The sequence below is a fragment of the Miscanthus floridulus genome, chromosome 17 (assembly GCF_019320115.1).
Source record: "Miscanthus floridulus cultivar M001 chromosome 17, ASM1932011v1, whole genome shotgun sequence".
Classification (NCBI taxonomy): Eukaryota; Viridiplantae; Streptophyta; class Magnoliopsida; order Poales; family Poaceae; genus Miscanthus; species Miscanthus floridulus.
Genome location: NC_089596.1, coordinates 75,834,742 through 75,857,022, shown reverse-complemented (window position 1 = coordinate 75,857,022; position 22,281 = coordinate 75,834,742). Strand labels below are relative to the sequence as shown.

General features: G+C 43.0%; 4 protein-coding genes across 15 annotated transcripts; 1 reads left to right on the top strand and 3 right to left on the bottom strand.

Moving 5' to 3' along the window:
• Positions 1-5,608: 5,608 nt before the first annotated feature.
• Positions 5,609-6,871, bottom strand: LOC136515812 (uncharacterized). Its single transcript, XM_066509303.1, has 2 exons — positions 6,500-6,871; positions 5,609-6,283 (listed from the first exon to the last, which is right to left on the bottom strand). The coding sequence occupies exons 1-2, from the start codon at positions 6,869-6,871 to the stop codon at positions 5,609-5,611; spliced, it is 1,047 nt and encodes a 348-aa protein (XP_066365400.1).
• Positions 6,872-12,652: 5,781 nt separating this feature from the next.
• Positions 12,653-13,036, bottom strand: LOC136515811 (protein TORNADO 2-like). The gene has a single exon (XM_066509302.1). The coding sequence runs from the start codon at positions 13,034-13,036 to the stop codon at positions 12,653-12,655; it is 384 nt and encodes a 127-aa protein (XP_066365399.1).
• Positions 13,037-14,247: 1,211 nt separating this feature from the next.
• Positions 14,248-17,134, top strand: LOC136518835 (uncharacterized). Its single transcript, XM_066512525.1, has 2 exons — positions 14,248-14,412; positions 16,973-17,134. The coding sequence occupies exons 1-2, from the start codon at positions 14,248-14,250 to the stop codon at positions 17,132-17,134; spliced, it is 327 nt and encodes a 108-aa protein (XP_066368622.1).
• Positions 17,135-18,139: 1,005 nt separating this feature from the next.
• LOC136518867 (uncharacterized) lies at positions 18,140-21,879 on the bottom strand. Of its 12 annotated transcripts, none has more exons than XR_010774635.1 (10): positions 21,433-21,870; positions 20,427-20,501; positions 20,251-20,322; positions 20,044-20,175; positions 19,813-19,899; positions 19,618-19,680; positions 19,401-19,490; positions 18,867-18,983; positions 18,403-18,475; positions 18,140-18,267 (listed from the first exon to the last, which is right to left on the bottom strand). XR_010774635.1 is itself a non-coding variant. In XM_066512545.1 (10 exons), exons 5-10 carry the CDS (start codon positions 20,141-20,143, stop codon positions 18,201-18,203), a joined length of 480 nt encoding a protein of 159 aa, XP_066368642.1. In that variant the 5' UTR covers positions 20,144-20,175; positions 20,251-20,322; positions 20,427-20,501; positions 21,433-21,688; positions 21,786-21,879; the 3' UTR covers positions 18,140-18,200. The 12 variants fall into 12 exon arrangements, 8 of the variants coding, with proteins under 8 accessions (XP_066368642.1, XP_066368644.1, XP_066368643.1 ...); XM_066512545.1 differs by lacking the exon at positions 18,867-18,983 and having other exon boundaries at positions 21,433-21,688; positions 21,786-21,879; XR_010774634.1 differs by having other exon boundaries at positions 18,212-18,276.
• Between the last annotated feature and the right edge of the window lie 402 nt (positions 21,880-22,281).

Here is a 22,281-nt window from a genome sequence, read left to right as displayed (position 1 = left end):
AGAGTTTCTGCTTTTCAACCCAGAGAGCTGGATGAAGTAACAGACAACAAGTCAGCAGAAAGGAAAGTTTGAATACAAAAAGAAACAAAAATAACACTCAATACCGTTGCACTCCTTCATGGCCTCCAAGTCCTTCACGGCCTCTGAGTTCTTTTGAGCCTCCTGAAGAGCAGCATCCCTCTGCTTCTCGATTTCAATAGCCCAGGCACGTAGAGACTTTTCTTCATCCTGATGCGTTTGATGCTCAGCCTCCATCTCGGCCCAGAGGAGATCAAGATAAGCTTTCAAGGTGCTCACTTCTGAAGACAACTTTTTCTCGTTTTCAGACAAGAAAAAGAAGCCGGTATGATCATGAGAGAAGGACTGAGCAAAAAGATACAAAGAAAAACAAAGAATAAGGACCAAAGGAAAACGAACATCCAAAGAAGGAACGATGAAAAAGCTTACCTAGAGCTTTTCTCCAAAAGAAGTCGCAAGGGACGACAAGTTTCCCTAGGCAGCAGTTAATTCCGATAGCCGATGAGTGGCATCGAACTGCTGCACCACATCATTAGCAAAAGGAGGACCGCCAGAGGCAAGAGAAGGAGAGGGAGAGGCCGGCCGAGGCAAAGAAAGAATGACCAGAGCAACCTCCTAGGAAGCCAAGGCCAAACCCTCAAAAGGACCCGATGCAATGGCCACGGTCACCTCCGGAGCAGCCAAGTCTGCAGCGGCACCATCGCCAGAAAGCTTCGTAACCCCTGCAGCCACTTCACCAACAGTACGCTATGAGTCTTGAGGCTCGATACTCGGTGGCATGACAAAGGGCTGATAAGAAGTCGACGAAGAAGCGAGAGAAGACGAAGGACTAAAAATTGATAAAAGAAATCACCGATGAGAACCAAAAAAAGGAGAACAGAAGCAAAAAGATGAAGCCAGAATCTACTCACCCAGCCACCTTCTTCCTCACAAAACCAAAAGAAGACCTCATAGGGGGGACCACGGTGGCAAAAACATCCCCGCCACTTGGCGACAGGAGCGGTATAGCCGATACTGGAGCCCCGAAAGAAGCCAGGGCTGGAGCCACGGAAGAACTCTGCACCAGAGCTGTGGAAGAACTCAGTACCAAAGCTACCAAAGAACTCAACACCGGAGCTTCGAAAGAAGCCAGCATGGGAGCCTCAGAAGAACCCATACCCGACATCCGGGTACTTCAAAAAGATCAAGACTAAAAGTCAAGACAAAGAGGAGAAATTTAATGGAAGGGGAATATGAAAACTACTCACCACCGCATGATGAGGGGTACTTCATCATCCTCTTCCCCTCAGTCTCAACCAAGGCCACCAGAGCACCCACTGAAAAAAGAATAAAAGTACTCGGTTCAAGATAAAAACAAGAAAACAAAGGGACAGAGAGTATAAAATATGCTCACCTAAGAGCATACTAGCTACAACTGGAGTACCTAGAAGAGTATTTGGCTTGCGAGACTTCTTGGAAGCAGGCAGGCTAGATGAAGACCCATCCATTTGCCCCCTCTTTGAGACACTACGAGGACCATGGGGGACTAGACGAGGAACATATTCTTCATATACATCAACAAATCCAGAAGAAACTCCAGGAAGCGCTGTGGAGATTGGGAACTTACTGGTTGCGGAGGCTCCAGCAAGTTTCTCCCTAGTTTTTGCCACGGCAGGGAGAACATCAAGAGGGATTGGGTCAACAAAGTTGCACCCAAACTCCTATGAAAAAGAATAGAACAACAAGAAAGGGAAAAGTTAAACAAAAATGGATACAGCAAGAATACATAAAGTACCCAAACAAAGAGAAAAACAACTTACGACTGGAGGTGGGTTGTTGGCAGAGAACTCGAAGACAGTAAGCGAGACAATGCTTGCTCCTTTCAGCATCATCTGGAGATGCTCGAGTACCTCCTCATCGGTCAGCTCAAGAGCTGGGACCATGCGTGAAGGATCCTCAGCCCCAGAGTACTTGAAGCCAAGGTGCTCTCGCTCCTTCAAAGGCTGAACTCGGCGATGAAGAAAACTCGAGACAATACCAAAACTAGTTAAACCCTACTGTTTCAGCATACTAATCCTATCAAGGAATGACTGGATTGCCTGAACCTTAGCGGGCGACACAGGGTTCTTATCCCATTGGTCATTAATCACGGGACTAGATCCAGAGTGGATAGCAAGGGAAGGGATCAGATTGGTGGCATAAAACCAGTCGGCACGCCAATCTCTTACAGAATCGACCAGGTCATAGTCAAAGAACTTGCTCTTAAGACCCTAGCGAAATTGAATCCCACAACCACCAAGAACACTGGTTTCTTCACGGTGGGGTTGGGGTTTCAGGCGAAAGAAGTAACGAAATAGAGAAAGAGAAGGGGGAATTCCAAGGAAAGCTTCGCAAAGATGAACAAAGATATAAAGGTGAAGAACTGCATTAGGAGCAAGATGGTTCAAGCAAATCCCAAAATAGTTGAGAAATTGATGAAGAAAGGCAGAGGCGGGAAGGCAAAGTCCAGTGCGAATGAAAGAGACAAAAAGAACAATCTCACCAGGACCTGGAGCAGGGACCCGATGCTCACCTGGAACTCTCCATTCAGTAAAAGCCTTGCTCTGGATCAAGCTATCGCTGACAAGCTCGCGGAGTTGCTCTTCGGTGGTTGTCGGAGTCGGCCAAGACTTCTGGGCGGCCCTCATGGCAACAAACTCCTAATTCTCGATCACGGAGAGTGATGACTCCTCGTCCACGAAAGAAGACTGGGACTTACTTGTGGCTTTCTTCTTACCCATGTACTAACGGAGACAAAAAGCAATTAGGGGAAAAGAAAGCCTAGACAGCGGCGCTAAAGATGGCGACAGAAATGGCGACGGCGGATGACTGAGAGCTAGGGTTTTGAAGGCAAGAGAAAGGCAGTAAAGAAGAAGAAGATGAAGGGTCTTTAAATAGATTTTACAGCGTTAAAAATGGCCCACCCGGCCCGTTAAAGCACCATGTGAGAACGCAACGGTCCATTTACTAACACAGCTAAAATGACGAAGGGCACAAATCCACACAATGGTACAATTCAACGGGCAGATTTCAGACTTATCCATCTAGCACTACTGTGGAGTTATCAGATAACTACAAGAACAACCCGTCAACAAAGAAGAAAAGAAGGGCAACTTCATAAGGAACATAAGAACTCGGTTCTTAGGGAAAGAACTCAGGAATATCATGAACAACCGGAACTACAGCAGAAAAGTAAATAAGAACTTAGAAGACAAGATTCTTTCCATTACAAGCGACTTCAAAAATAGAAGATTACAAATCTTACAAGACCCAACGTACTCGGTACCATGAAAAGCAAAGTAGCAAAGAAGAACACGAACACGGCTGGGCTCTAGAAAGACTACGTGTCCTAAATTGCTACTCGGAAGGACAAACCGCCATCGGCTACACTATTTTCTTCAAAGAATGGACACAGTGCATCCAAGGCGGAAATCAGCAGCACGGTAGGACAACATGGAGCAGAGAAGGCCGGCAGACGTCTGTCTACCCAAGACCGATGTGATGCTAGATATGGTGTTGATCTGCATCGAACAGTCTCAAGACAGGCGACGAGGATCAACCCAGAACTGCCAGATGAAGGAACGAAGTCCACATCACAAGACTTCCTCCAACTACCACCACGTACATCCTGGTACATTGCTGCCGCGGGATTAGCCTACCTCTAATCCCTATCACAAGACTTCCTCCAACTACGACAAGACACACAGGAACTACGAAACACGCCCGGGGGCTGCTTTGCTTCACAAACTACCATGTTAATGATCACAAAGGTTTTAACAGAATATTCAATGGATGAAAGCAAGCACTCTGAGAGGGTATTTATAGATCAAAGGAGCGGTGCACATGGACTAGGAGTACCAACAAAATAAGCCTAACAAAGGACACAGTGAAAAGACATGACTCAATAATGGAAGACTTAGGCGAGAGGGAACAATACTCAAAGACGGGCATATTCGGAAGAATATACCGACACAGTACAACCCATGAACAAAAGGCATTCACACTCAACCACCACCATACAACTACATCTAACAATAGCAGACTACCAGAGAATATGCCAAAACCCTACTTCTAAGTTCTTCCTGAACAAAACAACCCGAATATATGCTCGGGGGCTGCAAAAGGAGAGGTATACAGTTCTATCAAACAACTCATATTCAAGACCCTCCAACATTTTGTTCCAAATAGCAAGAGGCTCAGGGGCTACACTCAGTGAGTGCACTTTTTTCTCCAAAAAAGCGCACACCACTCAGAATGCTTCTTCAAGACAGACGGCGTCAGGGCCACAAGATAAAAAGAACCCGAACACAGCTAAATCAGAGCCCCTTTTTCAATAAAGAAGTCGGGGAGCCTTTCGATGAAGAATCAGGAAGGTTACAAGAAAAGACCCTCAAGCTCCTTGTGCCAAATAGCAAGAGGCTCGGGGGCTACATCCATATGGGAGTACTTTTTTTCAAAAAGGTACACACCACGCAAAGATCTCACGAAGCGCTACATGGTCTCAATCAAGAAAGCACTCGGATGACGCTTGTTCCTGCTCAACAAGACTTGAAGGAACAAGACGAGGCTTCCATAACTCAACCATGAAGTGCTCGGGGGCTTGTCAGTGCGGGACCCATGGGATACCCCGCAAGGAAGGAAGAAGACCTAGTCTAACTAGGACTCTTCCCCTATAATCTTAATAGCAGTGTTACTCCATAATCCTACTAGGAATTCTCACTGTAAACCGACTAGGACTCTGACCTCCTGACTATATAAAGGAGGGCAGGGCTCCTTAGATAGTGAGTTCAAGAGAACAATTGTATGACACAACACTTCATAATCAATCCAACGCAAAAGCTAACACCGACTGGACGTAGGGTTATTACTCGATCTGTGATCGAGGGCCTGAACCAGGATAAATCGACTATCTCTTGCGTTAACCATCTTTGCATACGCCGAAACCCGAACATACTGCCCCGGATACCCCCGTGGCAGGCTATCGGTGGTCAAACATCGACAGTAGCGTCCGGTGCTTTTACTGTTTCAGCACCGAGCCCCTGAGTCACTTCACAAATAGAGGATACATTAGCATTGTTTCTTTTGATCTTGTATGCTTGCTCTACATGCCCAACTTGCTTGCATCTAGTGCAAAACCGATCATTGACCTTCACAAAACTAGTCTTGTGAGTGACAAAAGCTGTCTTGCCATTCTTGGGGGTATAGCCCAATCCCTCTTTGTTAAGAGAGAACCTTTGGCTACCTAAGCACTTAAGCAAGCAGGCCTCACCACCATAGGTTTTACCTAAGGTGTGAGTGAGCTCATTTACCTCCTTCTTGAGGGTTTCATTCTCAACCATTAGTGAGGAATCACATGTGAGACCATCACTAGTAGATGAGGTAGAAGTGGATGTGCTACAAGAAGGGTTAGTGATAGGAACAATAATAGGCTTATAAAGTGATTCATCAATTATATCACAAGTTAAGCCTTTATCACATGTTTGAATTTGTTCCTTCTCATTTTGGGCAATAAGAGAAGAGTGATCTTCCTCAAGCTTGGTGTGAGCCTTTTGAAGCTTCTCATGGGCTTCCATTAGCCTCTCTGAGATGCCTTTAGCTCCTCAATAGATTGCTCAAAAGTTTTGTTGCTCTTGTGCAATTCCTTGCACTCCTTTCTCTTAATGTCAAAATGTTCATGGGCATCTTCAAGCATGTCAATTAATTCATCTTTAGTTGGTTCATCATCACTATCACTATCACTATCACTATTATTGTCACTCTCATCATGGGATTGTACCTTAGTGGCCTTAGCCATGAGACATGTAGATGGAGTGTCAAATAGTGAAGGCTTGTTGTTGATAGCGATGCTTGCAAGAGCCTTCTTCTTGCTTGAAGTCTTCTCATCATCACTATCATCATCACTTGTGGATGCATCACTATCCCAAGTGACTACATATGAACCTCCCTTCTTCTTCTTTTTGGAGGTCATCTTGCTCTCTTTCTTGCCCTTCTTCTTGATCTTTTTATCATCATCATTGTCACTATTATGTGGGCAATCTGCAATGAGATGATCCTTGCTATTGCACTTGAAGCACCTTCTTGGTTCATCCTTGCTCTTCGAGGATCTCTTCTTTCTTCTAGCAGGATAGCCCTTCTTCATCATGAATTTACCAAATTTCTTCACAAATAGAGCCATTGCTTCATCATCATCTTCATCACAAGTACTTGGGCATTCACCATCACTTGATTCTTCTAGCTTGGCCTTGCCCTTGGATGATGATGTGGCTTTGAATGCCACACTCTTCCTTTTTTCATCCTTCTTCTCTTCCTCCTCATCCCGGTATGTGTCATCGGTCATCACATCACCAAGCACTTGGTTTGGTGTCATTGTGTCCAAACCACTCCTCACTAGCAAAGTGACCAACATTTTGAATCTTGAAGGGAGACATCTCAAGAATTTATGAGAGAAGTCTTTGTCCTTCACCTCCTCACCAAGCTCCTTTAGATCATTTACCAACACTTGGAGCCTATCAAACATCTCCGGCACATTTTCATTCTCTTTCATCTTGAAGCTTGCAAACTTCTCCTTGAAAATATAAGCCTTGGCACCCTTGACCGCTTGTGTGCCCTCATATGACTCTTCTAGCTTCATCCATGCATCATGAGACATCTCCATAGTCTTGATTTGCTCAAACACTCTTTGATTGATAGCATCATGAATAACACTAAGAGCAATATCATTGTTTTGCAACTTTTCTTCTTCGGCGGTGGTGGGAGCCTTCGGATTAGCAACCTCAAACTTGGTCTCCACAACTTGCCATATCTTTCTATTGATTGACTTTATGTGTGTTGTCATCTTTGCCTTCCAATAGCTATAATTTGTGCCGTCAAATTGGGGTGGCCTTTTGGTGTTGTTGATTTGAGCCATTTTAACACCGTAGGTTGATAAGCCTTGAATCAACGGTGTACTAGCTCCGATACCACTTGAAAGGTCCTAAATGGCTAGAGGGAGGGTGAATAGCCTAATAAAATTTTCTACAACAACACTTAAACAAAGAGGTTAGACAACTAAATGGCGTAATACGAGTTTTGCGCTAGCACTACAAAGAGGGTTGCAAGCCACCTAACCACAAGTCTAGTGTGCTATATTTTTCTAGTCACTCAAAGATTAATTCTAACAAATAATATTAGAGAGCTTTCAATAGATAAATACAACTAGAAAAGTAAACTATCACTACAGAAGATATTTATCAATGTAAATATGAAGAGTGATAGAGATGGTTATACCGCTGTGGCAAGTGATGAATCAATAAGCACAATGAAAACCTTGGAGAGAAGATGACACAATATTTTTACCAAGGTTCACTTGCTTGTCGGCAACCTACGTCCTTGTTGTAGCGATTCACCCACTTGGAGGTTCACGCGCTAATTGACATCACACGCCAATCCCGCAATCGGGTGCCGCACAACCACCACAAGATGGGGATCCACAAGCTACGAGCAATCCACTAGAGATGCCTTTCGTGAACTCCCACAGGGAAGGCTCAAGAACCCCTCACAATCACCACGATCGGAGCCGGAGACAAACACCACCCTCCGCTCAATGATCCTCACTGCACCAAGCCGTCTAGGTGTGGCAAACACCAAGAGTAACAAGAGAAATTCATAGCGAAACACAATCACCAAGTGCTTCTAGATGCAATCACTCAAGCAATGCACTTGGATCACTCAATCTCACTTTGATTTGCAATCACTAGCAAGGAGATGAGTGGGAGGGAGTCTCTTTAGCTCTATGGGATGTTGGCAATGTAAAAAAGTCAAGAGAGAAGGCACCAAGCCGGCCAAACCAATATATATAGACATCCCCTCCAAATAGAGCCGTTGCCCTATTTTCACTGGGTAGACTGCGCGTGCACTGGACGCGCCTCTTTAGAGCACCGGATGTGTCCGGTGCACCAGAGCCGTCCACGTGTCGCCTTCTTTAAACCACGGTGGACAAAAAAAAATGGGGCGTCCGGACAAAAAAATGGGGCAGCCTGGCATTGAACCCACAACCTCATAGCCAAGGTCCAAACCGCAGTGCACTAGCTAGCCATCTGAACTAAGTCACTTTCTCGACAAGAAAGCACCCAAACATTTATTTAATAAGAGAAAAGACCATTTAATTGATTATATTCTTTTGTTAACTATACTTTGAATTTTCTGGTCCATGTGCTTTCTAGTGCCTGATTGATCTCATAATTTTTATCAGGGTTTCAAATGCCCAGTGTGAAGCCACCACCAAGTTCGAGATTTTTCTGAATTAGTTTGGTAATTTTTTCACTTTAATTGAATTTCCACGCAACTTCACCGATTAATTATACGTTGAACAGAGTCCACCCCCTAAATGATCCGGAATGGTGCCAAACTTTGCCAAATGGTCTATTGTGCCCTAGGAGACAAATATTTGTGGAGGTCGATGCAAAATTATATTGTTTTCAATATGTAATTCGCCGTATTTCGTCTCACGCGGCACAAAGAAAAATGTAATAATAAAAATAATTATCAGGAAAATCTAAGATCTTATCCATTTGCTTTCTAGTGCCGGATTGGTCTTAAACTTTTTCTCAAGACTACAAATGCCCTGTGTGTAGCCACCACCAAGTTTGAGATTTTTCTGAGGTGGTTTGGTACTTTTTTAACTTTAATTGAATTTTCGCCCGAACTCATCAATTAATTATACAATGATTAATGAAGAACCTAAAGATTTACGTTACAATTACATGAAAACTAATTTCCTGTCGAAAACCAATAAATTTAATAATTTCAATTGAAGTCTACATTTTTGCATTAACGAAAATAGTGAGTATTAGTTGCATTATGTTCAACATTTATAATAAAAAACACAATAGTTTAGGTCACATTTTTTGTGCAGTAAATGAAAATAAAGTTTATTACTTTTTCTAAAAAAATTTATGTCTAGTATTGAATTTACTGCCCAAATAATAAGACTTAAATATTTAAATACAAAATATATATAAAATAAACTGATCTGCTTAAAAGTTGGCGGGAAATGAAAATGTAGCCCACCTTTATTCCCGGCTCCTGCCACCAGTTGGGACTAAAGGTGGGCTGCATTTGGCGGCCCGCCAAAAAATCCTTTAGTTCCAGCTCCTTCCAACAACCGGGACTAAAGGTCCCCCTTTAGTCCCGGCTGGTGGCAGGAGCCGGGACTAAAGGTGCTTTAGTCCCGGGCGGTGGATGGAGCCGGGACTAAAGGTCCCTCTCCTATATACTGCAGTCTTCCTTCTCTCTTCCTCCTCATTGATCGTCTTCGTCTTTAGCGCGTCCCCAGAGCTCCGCCGCCGTCGATTCGCCTCCCTGGCCACCCCCGACGCCGCCTTCCTCACCAGAGGGCACCCCGAGGCTCGCCCACCTCGCCGGAGTAGCCCCGACGCCGCGCCCCTCACCAAGGAGCCCCCGGCCGCCCCCGACGCCGCGCGCGCGCCACGCCACCACCGATTTCGCCTTCCCGGCCACCCTCGATGCCGCCTTCCTCCCAAGAGGGCACCCCGACGTCCGCCCACCTCGCCGGAGTAGCCCCGACGCTGCGCCCCTCAAGGAGGAGCCCCTGGCTGCCCCCGACGCCACGCGCGCGCCACGCCACCGCCGATTTCGCTTTCCCGGGCCACCCCGGCCCGACGCCGCGCCTTCTTCCTCACCGGAGGGCATCCCGACGCCCACCCACACCTCGCCGGAGTAGCCCCGACGACGCCGCGTCCGGCCAGGAGCCCCCGTGCCTCGATCCAGCGCCGCTGTCCACCACCGCCCGTCGCCAACACTCCATTAATTCTAAACCGGCGGTATATATATATTTTATTTATTATATTTATTATATTTATGAATTATATTAACGAAATATGTATTAATGTATATATGTATGAAATTATATATGTATGAAATGTGTGTATATATATATATATCAATTAATGTATATATGTATGAAATGTGTATTATATTTATCAATTAATGTTATTTGGTAGTTGTTGGGAAAAGGTCTGTCAGGAACACCACATGAAATGCAAAGTGCCACTGAAAGTAGTGCTATACAAAGTAAGTACTATATACCTACCTAAGTTCAATTTCATTATGCTCGGATGATGACGAATCTTTTTCTCGTAAAGTGGGTTCTGCTGCGGCCCTAGGGGACCAATCTCTATGGATACTATGTTTGCGAGTTCATGAGAGTGTGCTAAAAAAGAACTAGTCTAGAGCAAAAAAGGTAAGTGTGTGTGTGTGTGTGTGTATATATATATATATATATATATATATATATATATATATATATATATATTCGTGATAGATACAATTTATTTATCATTATTCTTGATATATATATATATATATACTAATATACTTTTTCTTTATCTCATATCTCAAATTGAAGACTCGTTGGTTGAAGAAAAAAACCCTGGACACACACCATCTCAAAGCAATCCAAGAGACAATAGGTGGATTTCTGAATGATCAGGTCTTCACTCCCGGCGGCGAGTTTTACTATGACCCAAATATGTGATGATGAAAGCCAAATTTCGTATTAATCCAAAGAACATGTGATGATGAAATGTACAATTAATGCAAACTTTACATGTGACGATGAAATGTAATATTATGTTTTAGTTTACTTTTACTTGTGTTGCTTGCGTGCATTGATCGAGCGAAAACTTTACTGTACGCACGCGTATACGTATATTACTTTGCAGCGAATAATGCGTATTCGAAAACCAAATTAAAACAAAAAAGAATCATCAATTAAAATAAGCAGGAAAAAAAGGACCCTTTAGTCCCGGTTGGTAACACCAACCGGAAATAAAGGGGCCAGCCCAGGCGCTGGCGTGGCTACCTTTTTAGTCCCGGTTGGTATCACCAACCGGGACTAAACCATGAATAAAGGGGTTGGCAGCCGAAGCCCTTTTTTTACTAGTGCGTGGCTTAGCTTGGATGCCTGGCTCGTAAATCTAGCCGTTTATATTAATTGGAATTGGATCGCACACCCCTTAATCATGTTCTTCCTAAATCACTCCGTTGGTCGACCCCGAGCCCTCGACTCGACGACTCCCCGCAGGACCGTCCGCACTGTCCGACGGCGCGACATCCGATCTGCGCGCGGCCACCCCTTCCCCGACCGGCGTTGGGCGTCATCCGATCCACAGCCCCTTCCTCAACGGTGAATCGGCATCGCCCCTGCATCCGGCGGCGGGCTTCCTACCTCCAGAGGCGGCGGCGGTGCCCCCACCATCTCGTCGGTGGCGCATCAACTCATCTCGGCGGTGGCGGCAGTAGGGCCACTTCATCCGGCGGAGCCCCTCCCACATTGCTTCTGCCGACGATGGATAGAGGTGCGCGCCCTCCATCTAGCCTACTCCACGCGATTCAGCTTGCCTGTTTGGGCAGGTTCATCGTCATGGCGACTCGTGGCCGCACACGCGCACGGTTGGAACAAGCGTGCTGGCGGATGGTGGCCGCACATGCGCACTGTTAGAACAAGCGTGCTGGCGGATGTATATTTTGGCAGATGACTTCTGGTCCAATTCACGGTACGGTGTGTTTGATATGATACCCAACTTGTTTTATCTTCCAAGTGATTTACTGACTTTTATGTTTCGAGTAGATCGAGATGAAGATTTGATACGTACTGGATGCTTTTGGAGGTAGCAAGTTCCTACCGTCACAGGGTTCAAATAAAATCACTGTCGCGAGGCCATCGACGTGGGCCAGAACCTCTCCGTCGTTCTTATTCATCTAAGAAGATAGTTGCTTGTGGTCGCTCTCTCATCGGTCAGTGCCACGGGGCTTTAGGTGCTGTGCCCACACCATCGCCAACGCCAAATCTCTGGTGGCGTCCTCCATGAACAAAGGACAGTGCATGCTAACTGGAATAGGCGTAGAGGCCGACGCTGGGTCGTCCGGCAATCGCAGGAGTGGCGAACGCCACCAGAAGAAGCGCAGGATGAGCCGATGCGTGAACAAGAGAGTCTTGTCGTAAATATTATCAGTGAAAATTCTTGTAAATGATGTTGGTATTGCCGTAAACAGAAGTCTCGTAAATATGATGTAACTTATGCTGATCTTTGGAATGTCGATCATTCTTATTAATTTTTGTGTTCAACCATAGTCCAAAACTCTTGTAAATAATTATATTCATAGTACTCATTTCTGGTAAATATCAACGTTAGCTGTGTTTGAGAAAAATTCATAATAAGAATTCTCGTAAATATTATTTGTGCAAATTCTTGTAAATATTGTTAGCATTGTCGTAAACAGTTTGCCACTGAGGCACTGACCACTGATGCAAAGTCACCACCAAAACGCTTAGCGCTGATCTTCATAAATGCAGACATTCTGGTCAGCAATGAAATAACCAATCACAGTAAAACAGTGCCACAGTGGTGACTCTACACCACAGCAAAGCTGACAAGATTTTTAACCTTGGGTTCCAACTAGTTTCAGCAAGAGTAAGAGCATCTCCAAGAGTTCCCTAAACATCCTCCTAATCCTTGTGTTTTAGAAAGATGGAAAAAAACACTTCTCCAACAACTTTTAATATTTACTCCTAATCTTTTAGGACTTGGAAAATTCCTTCCCCTTCCGCATAACTTTACGTGGACGAAGCCACGCTCCGAAACGCCGAGTAGTCGTCCAGGTCGTACTCGAGGAACTCCCGGCTCGGCACCCGGTGGCCCGACGAGCCCATGGTCACCGCGAAGATGAAGACGGCGAGGCAGGCCAGCGCCACGACGACGACAAACATGGTCACGAGGTCGGCGAGGAGGAGCCACGGCAGGCGCCAGAAGGCGGCCACGAAGCCCGCGAGGCCGACCGCGAGGACAGCCACGCCGAGGGCAATCACTGGCCACTGGAGGATCTGGACGCAGGCGTTGTCGGCCTGCGTCGACAGCCAGATGCCGGCGGCGATCACGGGGATGGACAGCAGCGCGGGCACGACGTTGATGGCGGCGACGCCCATGTAGTTGAGCCCCATGGCTTAGCTACCGCTCCTAGTCCTAGCAGCTCAGAATGAAATACGACAATACATACATACATACTACAAAGTGTGGCCGGCCGGCCAGCCTCCTTTGCGGACGGTACCAACACATACATACAGGGCCTATACATGCCCGTTGCCGTGTGGTAACACTTGTTCACCGCGCCATAAATCGATCAAGTAGAACGTGCCAATCAAGCTTCACAGCAACATACTGTTGGAAACCAGAATCCTCATCCAAGTCCATCAAATCAAAATGCACACCTGGGACTGGGAGGCGGCGGCGGCGTGCCGCAGCGGAAGAGTAGGAGCGAAGGGAAGAAGAGCAGCAGCAGGCGGCGGCGGCGTGGATACGTGCGGCGACGAAGAGGTTTGCGTGGAAAAAAAGAAGACCGAAGAAAAAAAAGTCAAATAGGACCTGCATTTGATTTTTTAGAAGTTAAATATTAGAAACTATTGGAGATGAACTTTTTTTTTTTCTCCTAAAATCTTTTTATGAGTTGGTAAGCATAGACTTTTTAGGAGAAATATTTAGGGAACTCTTGGAGATGCTCTAAGGCTGTCTTGATATTCCTATTAGGACATTTCCTATCCCCAGAGCCCCACTTTGCGTCAGAGCTGCTTTTAGCACCCTTTTAATGCGCTTGCTGCTAAGAAAATTATCTTCATTGAATAACATGCAGTTTCATCTAGGAATAACCCTAATAGGCCATCTTCCAAGGACTGCAGCTAAACTAACCCATAAAACACCAAAGTTTAGTTTGACATGTTGCACAATTAAACTAAGCTACCGATCGCTGAGCGCCTGAGCCCTCGGTATCTTTTTAATAATGGAAAAGGATGATGGGACCATCTCGTCCTAGCATTGTCCTGAAACCAACGCATGCTAAACAACGCCGGTGAGTCGTGATCTTAATAGCAGCCATATGTCAATTTGGCTGCGATTAATTGTCAATCACACAAGCAACCAAAAACTCATCGCTAATACCAAAGCTTCCGCCAGCTGCACTGACCGGCTATCCATGTCGTGTTTATCGATCGATGGAGCACCACAGCACAGCCGCTTATTTTACGGGGTCGCCTTCTCGTCTATTTCACGTAGTACTCTGAGCTCCTCCGCCGCAACATTTCGAACTTTCTCACCTAGCTTGTTCCTTGTCTTCGGCTCAGCTCATCGATCGCAGAGGCAGGCAGGGGCGTAAGAAGCGATGGGGAACTGCGGGACAAAGCCGAAGACCAGCGACGGAGACGACGCACCTCCTCCCGTCGAGCCGCAGACGGCGGCGGGGGCGGCCGCGGAGGGGGAGCGCAAAGACCAGGAGGTCGCGGCGCCGGAAGGGACGAGCCAGGCCGTTGTGGCGCCACAAAGTGAGGTGCGCAAAAATGACCCGCACGTCTTTATCGATAGCTCAAACAAAGTCTTTTATCGATAACTAGCATCCCAATTGGGATAGTTGGATTGCTTTATGTATGACATGGGCCAAAAGTTCCGTGAAAGTCATGTGCTCTTGATAGCTTGTTCTTCGTTTGCAGCATCTAAATCCGACCTTAATTGCAGTTTGAGAGGCATTCGGGGGGTATAATAAATGAAAAGAACGGAAAAAGTGTAGGTTTTATTTGGACCAGATGTCTCTGCCTCCGCAACTTGGGCCCCTTGCATTTCGGCCTTTTCTGTAAAAACTGGCCCATGGTTTTATACAATTTTACGGAGGTCGTTAGGTGCTGGGAAAAAGTCAAAATTACCTCCCTCAACTTTTGCGAAAGTCCGCTTTTTCTCTCTGAACTCTAAAACCGGGTAAACCACCACCCTGAACTTTTAAAACCGTTCATTTTATCTCCCTGACCGGTTATAAGCGGTTTTCAAAGACGGTTTTGTTTTTTTCTTTTTTATTTATTTTGGTTGAATCTTTGAAAAATCATAGTAAATCACAGAAAAATCATAAAATGGAAAATCTAATTTTGTTTGACTCCACATGAGTAGATCTACACAGTGAATATATAATATGATATGCTTTAGTACAAATTTTTTGTTGTACCTTTAGATCTATGATTTCTGTAATTAATTCATAGCTGCAATTTCTATGGTCCAATTGTGGTGAAATTTTTATGGTGCGCTAATTATTGTATGCTTGAACTGTAGTAAAAATTTCATACTCATTGAATCATGTATAATTTAGTTACAGATTTATTTAGGTGTATGCTTATGAAATTTTTACTACAGTTCTAGCATACAATAATTAAACCACCATAAAAATTTCACCACAATTGGACCATAGAAACTGCAGCTATGAATTAAATACAGAAAAGCATAGATCTAAAGCTACAGGAAAAACTTTATACTAAAGCATATCATATTATATGTTTACTGTGTAGATCTACTCATGTAGAGTCCAATAAAATTGGATTTTCCATTTTATGATTTTTCTATGATTTACTATGATTTTTCAAAGATTTAGCCGAAATAAATAAAAAGAAAAGGACAAAAATGCTTATAACCGGTCAGGGATGTAAAACGAACGGTTTTAAAAGTTCAGGGGTGTGGTTTACCTGGTTTTAGAGTTCAGGGAAGAAAAACGGACTTTCGCAAAAGTTGAGGAAGGTAATGTGGACTTTTTCCTTAGGTGTTGTGATGGTCTTAGTTCTCATGTACGTGGGCCGTGATTCGTTGCTAATTACTGCATTAAATACTTTTTATCCTTTTGATTGATGATATAAAACAACTAGCATGGTGGCTTGCGCAAATAGTGTGGCTAGATTTGTTATGGTATTTTTATTGGCATTATAATTTCATCGTAAACTTGTAGATGTACGATTTGATGGTATGTACCACTATTTATTTTTGTAAGGCTGAATTTGTTAATTTGCTTGATGAATTCAAACAGACATGGTCAGCCAGTCACCGGCTTGTTCATTTGTTCAACAAAAAAACTTAAACCTTGCACTGACCACACCAAGTGCAACTACAACCTCCACTAGTTCTCTCATACATATGATTTATGTTTTAGAATACTTCTCTTTCGATATTTTTAGATTTTTTTATATTTGATATAAAACTTTTGGTTCAATATAGACCTTTAGATCATTATAAAATCCTATGATGCATATTATTTTTTAGATTAATCTCGAAATTTCTAGGCTCCATCCGCGTGCCCATGGCTCGCTTTAATACTTTTAATGTACTCCCTATGTTCCAAATTATAAGTCACTTTGACTTTTTTCTACATCGATTTTATTATATATCTAGATATATTATTATATTTAGATACGTAGCAAAGTGGATATACTAAAAAAGTCAAAGTGACTTATAATTTTGAACCAAGAGAGTAGATATCCTCCCTCCATCTTGAAATATAAGTGATCCAAGTTTGAGTTAAACTATACTAATTTTGACTGAATTTTAAAAAGAGTAATAATATCTACCACATTAAAGATTAAAGATGTAAAATCTAAAAATACATTTCACACTATACAAATTATGCTAATTTGATGGCGTAAATATTATTATTCTTTTCTATAAACTTAGTCAAACTTAACATAACTTGATTTAAGACAAACTCGGATTCTTGTTCTAATATGAAAGAACCATTTCCTCCATCCCAGTGTACTGTTACGTTTAGGTTTTCCAAACATAAAGGAGAGTGATAAATGGTCTGATATGACTTCATTAAGCTTGTCCAGCCATGCGCGCGTGATCTATGTATGTATAGTAATGTGCATGCTATTTATTTATTGGTCCGCATATGGATATATTTTCATCCATTCACATATTCAATCATGCTTGCAACCGAATATAATTATATTCCATGACAAATTTCATACTCAAAAAATAGTTTTATCGTATAGGACTAATAAAGTAACAAATTACATTTCAAAGAAACAAAATATTGTCATGAAAATATCGGCGGACCTTGTCTCACTGCCTCCGTGTGGCAGGAAGCTACGACCACGACAGTCGAAGAAAACGAGCATGCTGAACCAAAGGAAAAGGAGGAGGAGGTTGCCAAGGAAGACGCTGATCACGGCAAGGAGAAAGAAACGCCGACGACGGAGGAGGCCGCTGAGCTTCCGGCGTCTACTCCGGTGAGCGTCGCCTGACGCACGCACACGGCACACCCCCAATCATCACGCCAAAACGACGGCGTTCTTACGAGTTCCATTTTTTGCTTCCTGGATGTTTTGAGGCATGGACCGCATCCCCATGGCACGACTCTACTGCCGTGTTGTCTTCTTTTTCCTCTCGCCATTTCTTACGAGTAGTATGCTTCTAGCTAGGCTGTTGTTGGTTTGGAGATATGGCCTACTGCTAGTATTATTCGTTTGTTGGTTTGCTGAACATATATGATGGGAACTCGTCATTTCCGACCCAAATTAATTAAATTAAGGTTGCTTAGATTTAAATTGCAATACCACGTCCATGTCCCGCTGAAACTTGTAATTTTGCGGCCCTTTCTTCAAAGGACACGTACGAGCACATCGCGGCAGATGATCGCGCGACCGTGCGCCCGTGTAGCGTTAGTCCAGCCACCCCGTCCCAAAATAAATATACATCTCATACCTTAAAGAGTCAAACAAATTTAAGTTTTTTACCGGATTTAAATAAAAAAATACTAACCTTTATAATACCAAATAATCATCACTAGCTTAATCACATTATATGTTTTCATAGTAATTAATATTAATATTATTTTCTATAAATTTAATTAAACTTGATATTGCTGGACTTCTCGAAATATGAGATATGCACTCATTTTGAGACGGAAGGAATAATTCTATACGGCGTAAACGAAGCTCCAACAAACATCATCAGCGCCATCTGGAAACCTAACCTAATCGATAGCGGCATATTTAAGTCAGCCGGTTAAGAGGAGCATTCGACGAGTGTAACGCTATCATCGTCACATTGTGACACAGCGACACTTCATGATTTATATTATACTAGGTTTGTATCCGTACGTTGCTACGGGACAACTAAATTTTTATACTAAAAACACACGGATCGCACGATAAAATAACAATACTATAAAATTAAATATCGACATTAAAGTGTCATTTAATCCAAAAAGCAAAGTTCGTGAAATTAACACAATCACGGAGAGCACGACGTCGCAGGCTTACAAACTCTACTGTATATATCTTTCAGTGATGCGGCTAAGATAATGTTTTATATCGGCAGGAAGATATCTCCGATATCTATTTCTTTCGTGCGCCAATAAATCCACGAATAAGTTCTGTCGCATCTCCATACCATCATGTACATAGGTTCGAGTATATATATGTAAATATTAGTGCATGTCACATGGGTAATACTGCGTGTCTTCAAAAATCTCACACAAAACCTTAAACACAAAGTATGTTATACTCACCGTATAAATATGTATGGCTTTAGGTCTATTCCACGAAGACATATAATGTAGAATAAGGTATCCACTTGAGTATCTGTGGCAAAATTCACCATCAGAAATATATAAAAATAGTTAAATTATAGGCATTATTATTGCAAGCGACGGTGACTCTAAGTTAGTTACACATCTATGTCATCTGCAATGTTTTTTTCACGGGTGAATTTCCATTTGAAGATATCCTCATTCTATCCAGGAATATGTGCATTCACTGCGTCCATGTACTGCATGTTAAATCTAAGAGTTTAACTGGCATATATCAGCGTTGGTGTGTCTTTAGCAATCATGATAAGCGTCTTTTTTTTCTGGTCGAAAACATAAAGCATATATTTTTCAATGCGGAGCCATGGCAGAAGAAACTGCAAACATGGTAATGATTAGAATAATAAATAGGAAAAAAGTAATAAAAGCAGGAGCAAGCGACTTACGTATCTGCACTGTGGTAAGTTGTATTCTATATTCTCACATACACCAATCGTAGCGGCCATTTCTTTTGCACTGTATTTTTTACGGTATTCTAGGCTTTTTGTTAAAGCACACATTGTCTAGAAGAGAAGAATATCGAGAGTCAGGATTAGTATAACTTGGCCTATTTTATATAATTAGAAGAATAAAAAAAGACAATATAATATAATACGATAATAATTATAAAAATGTGCTTGCACAAAAGCTTAGGTCCATGTGATGCTTCGTAATACTATTGTATTGTTTAAGTGTTCTGTACTCTCGAGCTGCCTGAAAGCGGACACATAAGTTGAAACAGTTCTCGGATATGTCTCGGTCGTTCATTAACAACTCTTGTAGGTTCTTGACACTAAACAAAATCATGGAGGGATGAAAACCTTTATATCATGAAATAACACTTTAATCAATGCACGCTAGGATGGTGTCTAAGCACAATTGTAATAAACAAACACAGGCACGATTCACCAGAATCTCAGGCAATGGATACAAAAGTGTACCTGTTTCATGAACAATACTGATATCTTCCTCGATGTCAATGTCATCCACGTCACCGGTGCCACTAATGCTGCTTAAAGGTACCGGACCGTCTACAAATATAACCATACAATATAAATTGAACCATACAAACAGCAAACTATGTCACCTACAGTCGCCGCACCAATAAATATTTTTATTAGCAGACCAAGTAACATGATAATTGTTGCAAGCTATTACTGTAGGTTGAGTGCCTATGGAGCCGGTCACTATTTTCGTCCATTTCATTTGTTATATTCCCATCTACAAGTTTAAACATAGTAAATTGTTATTAATCCATACAATACAAATTGAACCATGCAATAAGCATGCTATGTCACCACGATAATTGCAGTCGCCGCACCAATAAATACTTTTATTAGCAGAATAAGTAACCTGATAATTGTTCGGCGTCATTACTGTAGGTTGAGTGCATATGGAGCCAGCCACTATTTTCATCTGTTTGATTTGTTGTATTACCATCTGCAAGTTTAAATATAGTATAAATTGTTATTAATTATAACATGTATGGCAATTAAAGTGACACTCAGCAATACCATCTTACTTGTTGAATGGGCAATCATATTGTTATCAAGATCAATAAGACCTTAGTTATTCATCTTATACCTCTCACGGTGTTTCTTGTTTCTTTCACTTCTCTTTTTATCCGACATTGTTGCATACCGTTCTCTCTCCCTCTGCCTCTTCTGCTCATTAGGATCCCCATTCAGTGGCAGCAACCCAGTCGGGTATGATTGCCTTCAATAAATTAAGGTGAGGAGTTGCAAACATATGAACATAGAATATGTAGAGATGTTGTAAAAGTTTATATACCTCCATGTGTTGTATTTGTAAGGTCCCCTAAAAGCACCCGATCACCGGTTGGCTTTGGCGTGTCCATCAACACTACGTGTAAAAAGCTATCCCACTATTATTAAACTGCACTAAATTAAAAGAGGTGGACAAATCAGCACATGGAAATCAATAGTGCGTGCAAATAAAAAAAATACCTTTTCAGTTGAGGTGGATTTCAAGGAAAATTGGGCTCCTGAGCCCCAGGCCGGTATACTGCTTATCCTATGAATCTGCAATTACATGATATGCTTATTAGCTTCAATGGATGGATCCAGATGAAGTTTATTCAGGAATTCAGTGCAGGTGCAAACGTATGACAAAGAAGCCATAACACATGCCTACCAAGCAGAGATAGTGGACTTACAGCTGAACGTATTACAGAGAACCAAGGAACAAAGATATGGATCGAATTTAGAAACATATTAATCAGCCAGATCTATTATTATGAGACTATTGAAAAACAATCTTATGGGCCTTTAATTGATAGGCAGTGTACATGTTTGATAACTCGATAAGAGGAGCTAGTTTTTTTACTGCTAGGAAATCGCTAGCAATCTGACTCTGATAAGAGCTAAGCTATCTTGCAAAGTCCCACTTAAAATAGATAGCTAGGATTTATCCACTAATTATGTCTGAGAGATCTTTATCCATTGCATGCAAAGCCTTTTAACCTACAGTAGGGCAAAGCATGTATATCATGCAATTTAGCCAAAAAAAAATGTAACATATGCAACCTGGTCAAATGCTTAGCAATGTCAATCCTGAATCAGTAATGCCATGTTCATTCCTTAAGTAGCACTATCTTTGACTGTAATGAAATGCTCCTTAAGCAACACTATCTTTAAACTTTGAAGCAATGGTGTCCAACCATTTCTTTTGCAACAGAAGAGCAGTTATCTCTGATTATTGAAATTTGAAAAGTCCAGATGTAATTGAGTTAACTCTAGAATGTAATATGCTCCCAATTCCAGAACCATAATCTGCAACAACGTAATCAAATCAACTTACTATGAACACATGTTCAAAACAAATGTTTGACAAATGCTATCAGGTGGATTGCTTATATTAATTCAAAAGCAGATAGAAAACATGCAGTCTCCATGAAACCTGAAAATAATCTTACATTCAGTTTCACATATATATAGTAGAGCCTTCGCCTACCTCGTTGCACTCATTATCATCTGGAGGCAGTCTCGTTATTGCGGCAATTCTTTCACCTGCCAAGCCTTGACCTCCCCCACACGCCTACACGAACAGAGCCTTATCTGCTGCTATCTCCTTTCCCACGCGGCGATCTCCTGCCTCCTCCTGGGGAGACGGCGGCTGAGAAGGTGCAGGAGGATGAGGACCTGATCGAGATCGCAGGAAAGGATCGGGGTGGCTGGATATCACCCAGTACGTGGACCACGTCCTTGACCTGTCAGCGGACGCCATCGCAACAACAGGGATCGAGATGATGGATATACATAACCTGCAAACTACTCGAGGTGAATGATAAATTGATAATGCATAACCTGATCAATGGATTCCAGTCACTTAGGATAGAAGGCAGCGCTGGCGATGCCCTAGCGATGATCAACGTCTTGTGGTCAGGGTAGATGAGCCGCACCTTCTCATCCCTCGACTCTGCGGAGGCGGTTCATCGCTGTCCGTGAAGGGAAGATGAGCTGTGTCGTGTAACGTGGTGCCGCGCTGACCATCAGTTTTTGCACATGAAGAAACTTAGAAACAGGAAGATGAAGGACCGAAAACGGCGACCAGAGGAGGATAAATGGGAGCCTTAAATTTCTTTCGACATATTGAGCCGTTGTCCCAAAATCACCGCCAAGCACGCAAAGCAATCACCGTGATGTCCACGACCCAAATGAGTGGGTGGATGTTCCTTAGGAACACAGCGGGACACTACAAAGCAAACCGAGAATGAACCGGACGCAAAATAGCGAAAAACCGCGCTCAGGTCCTCATACCGGACATGTCTGAGGGCTGCACCGGACGTGTCCGGATAACACG

Coding starts and splice junctions, on each gene's coding strand:
- LOC136515812 (XM_066509303.1), bottom strand. CDS start 6,871: ATGACAACACACATAAAGTCAATCAATAGAAAGATATGGCAAGTTGTG. Junction 6,284..6,499: donor TAAAGGAGCTTGGTGAGGAG/GTGAAGGACAAA, acceptor TCATCATCCAAG/GGCAAGGCCAAGCTAGAAGA.
- LOC136515811 (XM_066509302.1), bottom strand. CDS start 13,036: ATGGGGCTCAACTACATGGGCGTCGCCGCCATCAACGTCGTGCCCGCG.
- LOC136518835 (XM_066512525.1), top strand. CDS start 14,248: ATGGGGAACTGCGGGACAAAGCCGAAGACCAGCGACGGAGACGACGCA. Junction 14,413..16,972: donor TTGTGGCGCCACAAAGTGAG/GTGCGCAAAAAT, acceptor TCCGTGTGGCAG/GAAGCTACGACCACGACAGT.
- LOC136518867 (XM_066512545.1), bottom strand. CDS start 20,143: ATGGGGATCCTAATGAGCAGAAGAGGCAGAGGGAGAGAGAACGGTATG. Junction 18,476..19,400: donor CAGTATTGTTCATGAAACAG/GTACACTTTTGT, acceptor ATTTTGCCACAG/ATACTCAAGTGGATACCTTA. Junction 18,268..18,402: donor AAGCCATACATATTTATACG/GTGAGTATAACA, acceptor GAGATGCGACAG/AACTTATTCGTGGATTTATT.